General features: G+C 54.5%; 1 protein-coding gene across 1 annotated transcript in view; it reads right to left on the bottom strand.

The window, feature by feature from the left end:
- Positions 1-12,536, bottom strand: part of LOC140599794 (adenylate cyclase type 1-like) — a 240,582-nt gene that overhangs the window by 120,915 nt on the left and 107,131 nt on the right. Inside the window, exons 2-3 of the mRNA XM_072765022.1 lie at positions 10,070-10,146; positions 1,227-1,303 (exon numbers count right to left, since the gene is read on the bottom strand). Of these exons, the coding sequence (XP_072621123.1) occupies positions 1,227-1,303; positions 10,070-10,085 (93 nt within the window). The 5' untranslated portion in view covers positions 10,086-10,146. The remainder of the gene's footprint in view (positions 1-1,226; positions 1,304-10,069; positions 10,147-12,536) is intronic.

The raw sequence follows: 12,536 nt of genomic DNA, 5'->3' as shown, positions 1-12,536 counted from the left end.
TTTACATGGCAGTCACACCTCTGATTCACTGTCCCGACCTGGAGGAGCCACCTGCACACTTGGCCACCCTGCAAGAAGAGCTACCCCGGGCACCCACTATCAATGCCCCTGGCATGCCTTGCCAAAGGAGTCACCTGCCTCAGTGCAGCAACCAGCTTCGGCCCCTGAACAACATCATGAACCATGTCAGCACCCACCCCAGCTCCGAAGGTGGGGCTTAATGAAGCGTCTGGGCTTGAGGTGATCGAGCTGGGCAGGGCTGTCGGTGCTGAGTGCTTGGCCAGAGCGCAGATGCCAGCTGAGGAGTCGAAGCCAATGCACGAGGTGGTCACACCTCTGATTCACTCTCCCCACAAGGAGGACCCACCTGCAATCTCGGCCACCCTCGCGGTAGATGATGTCCTGGCGCATGCTATCAGGGTCCGCCACATGCCAGTGCGGCCACCCAGATCAGTGGAGCAACTAGTGTCCGCCCCTGTGCAATATCCTGAACCACCTCAACAACCGGCCCCAGCTCCTACCTCGCAGCCTTTTAAGCTTCAGGGCCAGAGGTGATCGAGCTGGTCACGGCTCGAGCCAAGAAGCCAGGCTGCTGAGACCAAACCAATGCACGTGGTGGTAACACCTCTGACTCACTGTGCCGACATGCAAGAGCTACCTGTACCCGTGGCCACCCTGGAGGAAGAGCACGCCCAGGTGCATGCTTTCGGGTTCCCGCACATGCTGGACCTGCCACCTACCTCAGTGGAGCGAACGACTTTGGCCACTGAGCCACATCCTGAACCCAATCAAGAGACTGCCACAGAGACTACAGTGAGGCCAGCTGAAGCTTCTGGAGACGGAATACTTCCAAACTCGTTCTATGAGGCCACCATCACCTTATGTCCAAAAGCAGAAGAAGACCCCACCGCGCCAAAAAGGAGAGTTATAAACCGATGTCCCCAATGAACACGGATGCAAAAGTTCTCAACAAGAAACGAGCCAATAGGGATCCCTGGGTGGCGCAGCGGTTTGGCGCCTGCCTTTGGCCCAGGGCGCGATCCTGGAGACCCGGGATCGAATCCCACGTCGGACTCCCAGTGCATGGAGCCTGCTTCTCCCTCTGCCTGTGTCTCTGCCTCTCTCTCTCTCTCTCTCTCTGTGTGACTATCATAAATAAATTTTAAAAAATTAAAAAAAAAGATACGAGCCAATAGGATCCAACAGTACATTGAGAAGTGACTCACGGTGACCAGGTGGCATTTATCCCTGGGACGCAAGGCTGGGTCTACACTCGTCAAACACTCCATGTGACTGATCAGATCTGCAAGAGAAAAAACGAGAACCAGGTGATCCTCTCAAGAGATCCAGAGAAAGCATTTGAAAAAATACGGCATCCATTCCTGATCCAAACGCTTCAGAGTATAGGGATAGAGGGAACGTTCCTCAGCATCTTCAAAGCCGTCTAGAAAAGCCCACAGAAAATTATCATTCCCAAGGGGGAAACACTGGGAGCCTTTCCCCAAAGAAGATGAGGAAGGAGACATGGATGTCCACTCTCACCACTGCTATTCAACATAACACTAGACATCCGTAGCCTCAGCAATCAGGCAACAAAAAGAACTAAAAGGCATTCAAATCGGCCTAGAACAAGTCAAACTCTCCCTCTTCGCAGATGAAATGATACCGGACACCTAGAAAACCCAAAAGACTCCACCCCAAGACGGCTAGAACTCATACAGCAAATTCGGCAGTGTGGCAGGGTACAAAATCAATGCCCAGAAGTCAGTGGCCTTTCTAGACGCTAACGATGAGACTGAAGAAAGAGAAATTAAGGAGTTGACCCCATTTACGATGGCACCCAAAAGCATGAGCTACCTAGGAATAAACCTAACGAAAGAGGTAAAGGATCTCAACCCGAAAAATGACAGAACACGTCTGAAAGAGACTGAGGAAGACAAAGAGATGGCTAACTATTCCATGCTCATGGATCCGGAGAATGAATATTGGGAAAACGTCAATGTGGGCAATTTACACAATTAACGCAATCACTATCAAAAATACCACGGACCCTCTTCAGAGAGCTGAAACAGATCATCGGAAGATTTGTGTGGAATCAGAAAGGACCCCGAATGGCCACGGGAATAGTAGCCAAGAAAACCACAGCGGGGGGGCAGCACAATGCAGGATTTCGGGTTGCGCTGCAAAGCTGTGCTCACCAAGACAGTGTGGTACAGGCACAAAAACAGACACAGCCACCAATGGAACAGAAGAGGAATCCAGAAGTGGACCCTCAACTCGATGGTCAAGACCATATATTCGACCAAGCAGGAGAGACCATCCACTGGAAAAAAGACAAGTCTCCTCCATAAATGCCACTGGAAACGCTGGACAGCCACATGCAGAGGAGGGAAACTGGACCACTGACTCACACCAGACACAAAGATAAACTCAAAATGGATGAAAGATCTAAATGTGAGAGGAGATTCCATTAAAACCCTGGGGGAGAACACAGGCAACGCCCATCCAAAAGTTGGCCACAGCAACTTCTTGCAAGATACACCCATGAAGGCCAGAAAAACAAAAGGAAAGATGAACTACAGGGACTTCACCAGGATGAGAAGCTTCCCCACAGCCAAAGAGACACTCAACAAAACCAACAGACCATCTCCAGAATGGGAGAAGCTTTGTGCAATTGACCCTTCAGATAAAGGGCCAGCATCCGAGATCTCGAAAGAACCTATTCAACTCCACAGCAGAGAAACCAACCATCCAATCCGGAAATGGGCAAAAGACACCAATGGAAACGGCACAGAGCAAGACACAAACGTGGCCGACAAGCCCATGAGAAAGTGCCCACATCACTGTATTTCCATCAGGCAAATACAGATCAAAGCCACACCGAGATCCCACCTCACAACGGTGAGAAGGGGCAGCACTGGCCAGACAGGAAACACCAAACGTTGGACAGGATGCGCAGAAAGGGGAACGCTTCAAAATTCAACAGTGTCAGAGGGAGCCGTACTCACCTGATAGGGACCAGGGCGGGGGGGCGGGCTCCCGGCCAGGTTGGGGCGCTCAGGAGGCACCTGAGAGCAGGGAGGAAGAGCCAGGGCCTTGGGGGGGCTCCCAGGGCCCAGCAGCCCAGGGCCTCAAGCCGCCGCCCCAAGGCCGTGCCCTGACGGTGGAAGGTGCCTGCACCCTAAGCCCTCTGAGCGCTCGCACATGGGTTCCGCGGCACCGTAGGAGGCCCCACCGCCACCCCCTCGGCCAACAGGTCCCGCCCCGCCTCCCCCCCTTGCCCCCCCCCCCCCCCCGCGCAGCCCTCTGCCCCGCACCCTGGCGGACCTCGCCATGGGGGTGCCTACGTGCGGCCCCCAAGGCCCGCTGTCCCCCGCGAGGTCCCTCCCAGGCACCCGCCGCGCCACACGCGAGGGCCAGATGCTTCTCGCACAGCCACCCCGGGGCCCCTCACGCCTCCCGGGGCCCACGCCGACCTGCGCGCCATGGCCGAGGCCTGCAGAGCCGCTGCCGGGAGCCCGCAGCGCCGGGAACCACTGGCCTGGAGCAGCGGCAGGGCAGCGCAACCTCCTGCCAGGGGGACGGCTGGGTCGGGTCCATCTGGTCCAGTCGGGTCGCCATGTCTGGGCCCAGCTCCTCCCGCGGCCACGCCCTGGCCCCCCTCAGGCCATGCTCCAGGTCAGGTGCTGGGGCAAGCTCCAGCCACGCCCCGGCCACGCCCTGGCCAAGCCCCCAGCCAAGCCCCCCCACACAGCAGCCGGCCCTCCCTGGAGCCTAGAGGGGACCAGAGACCGCCTCTGCCTCCCCCCGCTAGTCTGGTCGGGGCACCGGGGTCCGAGGCCTTGCGCCCCCGGCTCAGTCCCGAGAGACTCCTGCTCAGGGAGGCACGAAGCCTCTCTCTGGCTCTGTGTCTCCCTCCCTGTCCCTCCGACCTGGTCTCTGTCTCTCCCTCCCGGTCTGGGGTCTGGCCCTGTCTCTCTCCCACTCCCCTCCACCCCTGTCTGTCTCTCTCTCTCCCTCCCAGTCTTTCTTCTCTCATTCCCTATCTTGGCCTGTCCCTGTCTCTGTGTCTACCTCCTTGTCTCTCGGTCTCTCACTTGTCTCCCTCCCTGTCTCATTCTCTCCATCCCATCTCTGTCTCAGTCTCTCCTCCCTCCCTGTCTCTGACTCTCCCTCCCTGTCTCAGTCTCCCCTCCTGTCTCTGGGTCTCCCTCCCTGCACCGTGGTCTCTCCCCTCTGTCCCATCTCTCCCTCCCTGTCTCTTGGTCTGTCTGTCCCTCCCTCCCTGTCTCTGGATCCCTCCATCCCTGTCCTGTGTCTCTGCCCCTGTCTCGATCTCTCACCCCCCTCTTCTCAGTCGCTCCTCCCTGTCTCCATCTCTCTCTCCCTCCCTGTCTCCCCGCCCATCTCTATCTATCTCTCCCTCCCTGTCTGGGGGCTCCCTCCCTGTCTCTATCCATCCCTCCACTTCTGTCTACCCTTCCCTGCCTCGGTCTGTCCCTCCCTGTCTGTGTGTCTCCATCCCTGTCTCTGTCTATCCCTCCCTGGCTCTCTCACCCTGGCTCTCGGTCTCTCCCTCACTGTGTCTCGGTCTCCCTCCCTGGCTCTGGCTCTCATTCCCTGTCTCACGGTCTCTCCCTCCCTGTCTCTGGGTCTGTCCCTCCCTGTCTCTCTGTCTCTCCCTCCCTGTCTCTGTGTCTCCCTCCCTCTCTATCTCTCCCACACTGTCTAGATCTCACTCTCCTTGTCTCTGTGTCTTCCTCTCTGTGTCTTGGTCTCTCCCTTCCTGTCTCTCGGCGCCTCCCTACCTGTTTCCCTGCCTCTCCCTCCCTGTCTTTCAGTCTCTCCCTCACCGTCTCTGTCTCTCCGTCCCTGTCTCTCTGACTCTCCTTCCCTGTGTCTGTGTCTGTCTCTCCACGCCGCCCCATCTCGGTCTCTCCTCCCCGTCTGGCTCTGTCCCTCCCTCTCTCTGACTCTTGCTCCCTGTCTCGCCACCTCTCCCTCCCTGTGTGTGTCTCTGTCTCTCTCCCCGTCTCTATCTCTCCGCCAGTCTCTCTGTGTCTCCCTCCGTGCCTCTCGCTCCCTGTCTCTCGGTCTCTCCCTCCCTGTCTCATTCTCTCTCCATCCTGTCTCTGTGTCCCTCACTGTGTCACGGTCTCCCTCCCCGTCTCTGGGTCTCTCTGTCTCTCTCTATCTTCCTCACTGTCTCTCAGTGTGTCCCTCCCTGGCTCATGGATTCTACTTCTGTGTCTGTCCCTCCCTCCCTCCCTCCTTCAGTCTCCCCGCCTTGTCTCGGTCTCTCCCATGCTGTCTCTCTGTCTCTCACTCGCTGTGTCTCCCCCATCCCTATCTCTCCCTCCCTGTCTGTGTCCCCCTCCCAGAAAATCCTCTCAAGAGATGCACAGGAAGCATTTGACAAAATACGGCATCCATTCCTGATCCAAACGCTTCAGAGTGTAGGGACAGAGAGAACGTTCCTCAGCAACTCCAAAGCCATCGACGGAAAGGAAAGCCCGCGGCAAATAATCATCCTCAATGCGGAAACACTGGGAGCCTTTCCCGTAGATTGGGAACGAGACAGGGACTTCCACCCTCACCACGGCTACTCAACATACAGCTAGACGTCACAGCCTCAGCAATCAGGCCACAAAAAGAAACAAAAGGCATTCAAATCCACAAAGAAGTAGACAAACTCTCCCTCTTCGCTGAAAACATGATGTCCTACCTGGAAAACGCAAAAGACTCCACCCCAAGATTGCCAGAACTCAAACAGCAGCAAAATCGGCGGCGTGGCAGGATACCAAATCAATGCCCAGAAATCACTGGCCTCTCCCTACGCCAACGATGAGACTGAAGAAAGAGAAATGAAGGAGTCGGTCCCAGTGACAATTGCACCCAAAAGCATGAGATACCTAGGAATACACCTAACCAGAGAGGTAAAGGATCCCTACCCAAAAAACTACAGAGCACGTCTGAAAGAAATTGAGGAAGACACAAAGTGATGGAAAACAATTCCAAGCTCCTGGATTGGAAGAATTCATATATTGGGAAAATGTCCACGTGACCCAGGGCAATTTACACATGGAACGCAATCCCTATCATCAGAAATACCACGGGCTCTCTTCAGAGAGCTGGAACAAATCATCGGAAGATTAGTGTGTGGAATCATCAGAAAAGACCCCGAATGCCCAGGGCAATATGAGAAAAGAAAACCACAGCTGGCGGCATCACAATGCCGGACTTCAGGTCGTGCTACAAAGCTGTGCTCATCAAGACAGTGTGGTACTGGCACAAAAACAGACACACAGGTCAATGGCACAGAAGAGACAAATCCAGAAGTGGACCCTCAACTCTACCGTCAAGACCGTACATTCGACGAAGCACGAAAGACCATCCACTGGAAAAAACACAGTCTCTTCAGTAAAGGCTGCTGGGCATGTTGGACAGCCACACACAGAGGAATGAAACTGGACCATTCTCTCACACCACCGTACACAAAGAGAAACTCAAAATGGATGAAAGATCTAAATGTGAGACAGGAAGCCATCAAACTCCTAGGGGAGAACACAGGCAACGCCCTTCTTGAACTTGGCCACAGCAACTTCTTGCAAGACACATCCATGAAGGCCAGGGAAACAGAGCCAAAATGAATCACTGGGACTTCATCAAGATGAGGAGCTTCCACACAGCAAAAGAAACGCTCAACAAAACTAAAAGACAAACCTCCAGAATGGAAGAAGATATGTGCAAATGACCCGTCCGATAAAGGGCCAGTTATCCAAGATCTCTAAAGAACTTTTTCAACTCAACAGCAGAGAAACCAAGAGTGCCACCCTGAAAGGGGCAAAAGACACCAACAGAAACGTCACACAGGAAGACACAGACGTGGCCAACAAGCACACGAGACGATGCTCCGCACGCCGGCCGTCAGGGAAATAGCAAAAGCACAATGAGATACCACCTCACACCTGTGAGAATGGGGAACAAGAACCAGACAGGACACAACAAATGTTGGAGAGGATGTGGAGAAAGGGGAATGCTTTCAAAATTCAAAAGTTTCAGAAATCGCCATACTCATCTGATATGGACGAAGGGGGGGGGCGGGCGTGCTCCTGGCGAGCCTGGGGAGCTTGGGAATGGGGAAAGGGGGGAAGTGGGGCGGGGGCTGAAGGGGCAAGGGGGGGAAGGTGAGCAGGGGCGGAGGGGGGGGAGGGGAGAGGAGGAAGAGCCAAGGGCCTTGGGGGCGCTCCTGGGGCCCAGCCACCCAGGCCCTCAAGCCACCGCCCCAAGGCCGTGCCCTGAAGGTGGATGGTGCCTGCATCCAAACCCCTCTGAGCGTGCCCCGATGGGCTTGGCACCCTCTCTGAGCCCCGGTGGAGGGGCCCCACTCCCTCTCTGAGTTGTCCGGAGGAGACCTGACCCGTAGGAGGCCCCACCACCAGCCCCCTCCGCGAACAGGTCCCACCACTCCCCCACCGCGCAGCCCGTTGTCTCCCAGTCTCTCCCTCCCTGTCTCTGGGTCTCCCCTCCCTGTCTCTCTGTCTCTACCTCCCTGTCTCTGGGTCTCCCTCCCTCTCTGTCTCTCCCATGCTGTCTAGATATCACTATCCTTGTCTCCGTGTCTCCCTCTCTGTGTCTCGGTCTCTCCCTCCCAGTCTCTCGGCGTCTCCCTACCTGTTTCCCTGCCTCTCCCTCCCTGTCTTTCAGTCTCTGCCTCAACGTCTCTGTCTCTCCGTCCCTGTCTCTCTGATTTTCCTTCCCTATCTCTGTGTCTGTCTCTGCTCGCCGCCCAATCTCGGCCGCCCCCCCCGCCCCGTCTCCTTCTCTCCCTCCCTCTCTCTGACTCTTGCTCCGTATCTCACAGGCTCTCCCTCCCTGCGTCTCTGTCTCTCCTTGCGTCTCTATCTCTCCGCCAGTCTCTGTGTGTCTCCCTTTGGGTCTCCCGGTCTCTCACGCCCTGTCTCGTTCTCTCCATCCTGTCTCTGTGTCCCCCTCACTGTGTCTTGGTCTCCCTCCCTGTCTCTCTGTCTCTTCCTCCCTGTCTCTTGGTGTCTCCCTCTCTGTCTCTGTCTCTCCCTCCCTGTCTCTCTGACTCTCCTTCCATGTCTGGCTCTCTTCCTCCCTCCCTCAGTCTCCCTCCTTGTCTCGGTCGCTCCCTCGCCATCTCGCTGTTTCTCCCTCCCCTCCCCTATCTCTCCCTCCCTGTCTGTGTCCACCTCCCTGTGTCTGTCCGTCCCTCCGGTTCTCTGTCTCTCCTTCCCTCTCCATGTCAATCAAAGAAAGGATGACAACCGTAGAATTCTCTCAATAGATGCAGAAAAAGCATTTGACCAAACAGACCATCCTTTCCTCATGAAAACCTTCCACCTGGTACGGATACCGGGAACAAACCTCAATTCTCATAAAACCCATCTACAAAAGACCCAGAGGGAATGTCCTCTTCATTGGGAAAATCCTGGAGCTTTTAACTTAAGGTCAGGAACACGACAGGGTGTCCACCCTCAACCCTGTCCTTGGGCACAGTAGTAGCGGTCCTAGCTTTCGCAGTGACATTCCGAAACAGAAAGAAAAGGCATCCCGATGGGCAAAGAAGTCAAACTCTCACTCTTCACAGAGGACATGACACTCTACGTGGAAAACCTCAAACAGTCACTAGATCGTACCTAAAGGATCTATCCAACAAGACGACCTAACAATCGTGGGTATCTGTGCCCCGAATGTGGGAGCTGCCACGGATACCAATCAGTTGCGAAGCAAAGTTAAGACGTACTTAGATAATAATACACTTTTACTTGGGAGACACGAACACGGTGCTTTCTAGGATTGATAGATCTTCCAGGCACAGCATCTCCAAAGAAACAAGGGCACTAAAGGATACATCGGACCAGATGGATCTCACAGATGTTTACAAAACTTTACATCCAAATGCAACTGAATTCACATTCTTCTCAGTGCACGTGGAACTTTGTCCAGAAGAGACCATATACTGGGTCACAAATCAGGTCGTGACCGATACCAAAAGACTGGGATCGTCCCCTGCGTATTTTCAGACCATAATGCTCTGAAACTAGAACTCAACCACAAGAAGAAGTTTGCAAGGATTTCAAACACGTGCAGGTTAAGGACCATCCTGCTAAAAGACGAAAGAAAGGGTCAACCAGGACATTAGAGAAGAATTAAAAAGATTCACAAAAACCAACAAGAATGAAGATACAACCAACCTGTTCCAAATCTTTGGGATAAGGCAAAAGCGGTCCCACATAGGGGAAATACATCCCAATGCAAGCGTCCATCCAAACACTGGAAAGAACTCAAATACAAAAGCTAACCTTGCACCTAAAGGAGCTGGAGAAGGAACGACAAATGAAACCTTCACCCAGCAGAAGTCGACGGTTAATAAGAATTCGAGCAGAACTCAATGAAATAGAGAGCAGAGGAATTGGGGAAACACATCCACAACACCAGGAGGTGGATCTTTGAAAGAACCAATAAGAGAGAGAGAAACCATTAAGCCAGCCTTATGAAAAAAAAAGAGAGAGAGAAAAGACTCCAATGAATAAAATCATGAATGAGAAAGTAGAGATCACCACCACCACCAAGGAAATACAAACGATCTTAAAAACTCATCCTGAGCAGCTATACGCCAATAAATTGGGCAATCGAGAAGAAACGGACCCATTTCCGGAAAACCACAAACTACTGAAACCGGAACAGGAAGACACAGAAAACCCGAACACCCAATATCCAGGGAGGAAACTGAAGCAGTCATCGTCAAAGACCTCCCGAGACACAAAAGCCCAGGGCCAGATGCCTTCCCTGGGAAATGCTATCAAAAGTCTAAAGAAGAAACCGTACCTATTTCGACCTAAGCGGTTCCGAAAGATAGACAAGAGATGGAATACTTCCAAACTCGTTCTTGGAGGCCAGCATCACCTTAAGTCCAAAAGCAGACAAAGACCCAACCAACGAAGGAGAGTTACAGACCCACAGACCTCACGAACACGGATGCAGACATTCTCCACAAGATACGAGCCAACAGGATCCAATGGTACATTGAGAAGTTACTCACCGTGACCAGGTGGCATTTATCCCCGGGACGCAAGGCTGGTTCAACACTCGGCAAGCACTCCGTGTGACTGATCAGATCTGCAAGAGAAAAAACAAGAACCAGATGATCCTCTCAAGAGACAGAGAAAGCATTTGACAAAATCCATTCCTGATCCAAACGCTTCAGAGTATAGAGACAGAGGGAAAGTCCCTCAGCATCTTCAAAGCCACCTATGACAAGCCCCTGGCAAATTATCATTCCCAATGGGGAGACACTGGGAGCCTTTCCCCAAAGACCAGGCACGAGACGGGGATGTCCACTCTCACCGCTACTATTCTCAACATAGTACGAGACGTCACGGCCTCAGCAATCAGGCAACAAAAAGAAATAAAAGGCATTCAAACCCGCAAAGGGGAAGTCAAACTCTCCCTCTTCGCAGATGACATGATACCGTACCTAGAAAACCCAAAAGACTCCACCCCAAGATTGCTGGAACTCCTACAGCAAGTTCGGCAGTGTGGCGGGATACAAACTCAGGGCCCAGAAACCAGTGGCCTTTCTGTACGTGAACAATGAGACCGAGGAAAGGGACATCGAGGAAGGGGCCAATCCCATTTATACAACCACAGCACCCAAAAAAAAGCATGAGCTACGTAGAAAGAAACCTAACCAAAGGGGTAAAGGATCTCTACCCGAAACATTGCAGAACACGTCTGAAAGAAACTGAGGAAGACACAAAGAGATGGAAAAAGGTTCCATGCTCCTGGGTTGGAAGAATTAATATTGGGGAAAATGTCAACGTGACCCAGGGCAATTTACACAACTAGTGCAAAATCTGTCAGAAATACCACGGACTCTCTTCAGAGAGCTGCAACAAATCATCTGAAGACTTGTGTGGAATCAGAAAAGACCCCAAACAGCCACGGGAATAGTAGCCAATAAACCCACTGCGGGGGGGGGGGGCAGCACAATGCCCGATTTCAGGGTGTGCCACAAAGCTGTGACCATCAAGACGGTGTGGTACTGGCACAAAAACGGACACATGGATCAATGGAACAGAGGAGAGCATCCAGATGTGGACCCTCAACTCTACGGGCAACTAATATTCGGCCAGGCAGGAAAGACCATCCACGGGGGAATAAAAGACAGTCTCTTCGATAAAGGCTGCTGGGAACACTGGACAGCCACGTGCAGAGGAATGACACTGGACCATTCCTCTCATGCCAAACACAAGGATAAACTCAAAATGGAGGAAGGATCTAAATGTGAGACAAGATTCCATCAAAACCCTCCGGGAGAACACAGGCAACAACACCCTTCTTGAACTGGGCCACAGCAACTTCTTGCAAATTACATCAGCCACGAAGGCCAGGGAAACAAGAGCGAAATGGAACGTCGGGACGTCATGAAGAGGAGCTGTTTCTGCACAGCCAAAGAAAAACTCAACAAAACTGAAAGACAACCTCCAGACTGGGAGAAGATAGGTGCAAACGACCCTTCGGATAAAGGGCCAGCATCCGAGATCTCGAAAGAACCTATTCAACTCCACAGCAGAGAAACCAACCATCCAATCCGGAAATGGGCAAAAGACACCAATGGAAACGGCACAGAGCAAGACACAGACGTGGCCGACAAGCCCATGAGAAAGTGCCCACATCACTGCATTTGCATCAGGGAAATACAGATCAAAGCCACAACGAGATCCCACCTCACAGCGGTGAGAATGGGCAGCACTGGCCAGACAGGAAACACCAAACGCTGGACAGGATGCGCAAATAGGGGAACGCTTCAAAATTCAACAGTGTCAGAGGGAGCTGTACTCACCTGATAGGGACCAAGGCGGGGGGCGGGCTCCCGGCCAGGCTGGGGCGCTCAGGAGGCACCTGAGAGCGGGGAGGAAGAGCCAGGGCCTTGGGGGGGCTCCCGGGGCCCAGCAGCCCAGGCCCTCAAGCCGCCGCCCCAAGGCCGTGCCCTGAGGGTGGACGGTGCCTGCACCCTAAGCCCTCTGAGCGCGCACGCATGGGTTCCGCGGCACCCTCCCTGAGCCCCGGGGGAGGGGCCCCGCACCCTCCCTGAACCGCCCGGAGGAGGCCCCACCGCCACCCCCTCTGCCAACAGGTCCCGCCCCGCCTCCCCCGAGGCCTGCGGTCCCCCCCGCGCGGTCCCTCCCAGACACTCGCTGCGCCACACGCAAGGGCCAGATGCCTCTGGCACAGCCACCCCGGGGCCCCTCACGCCTCCCGGGGCCCACGCCGACCTGCGCGCCGGGGCCGAGGCCTGCAGAGCCGCTGCCGGGAGCCCGCAGCGCCAGGAACCGCGGGCCTGGAGCGGCGGCGCAGCAGCACAACCTCCTGCCACAGGGATGGTCGGGGCGGGGCGGGGCGGGGCGGGTGGCCCCATCAAGGCCCAGCTCCCCCCGTGGCCACGCCCTGGCCCCCTTCAAATCAAGCTCGGGGTCAGGTGCTGGGCAGGCTCCTGGCCGCGCCCC

Source organism: Vulpes vulpes, chromosome 7 (assembly GCF_048418805.1).
Source record: "Vulpes vulpes isolate BD-2025 chromosome 7, VulVul3, whole genome shotgun sequence".
NCBI classification, from domain to species: domain Eukaryota; kingdom Metazoa; phylum Chordata; class Mammalia; order Carnivora; family Canidae; genus Vulpes; species Vulpes vulpes.
The sequence above is the reverse complement of the archived record's forward strand: the minus strand, read 5'-3'. Positions and strand labels throughout refer to the sequence as shown.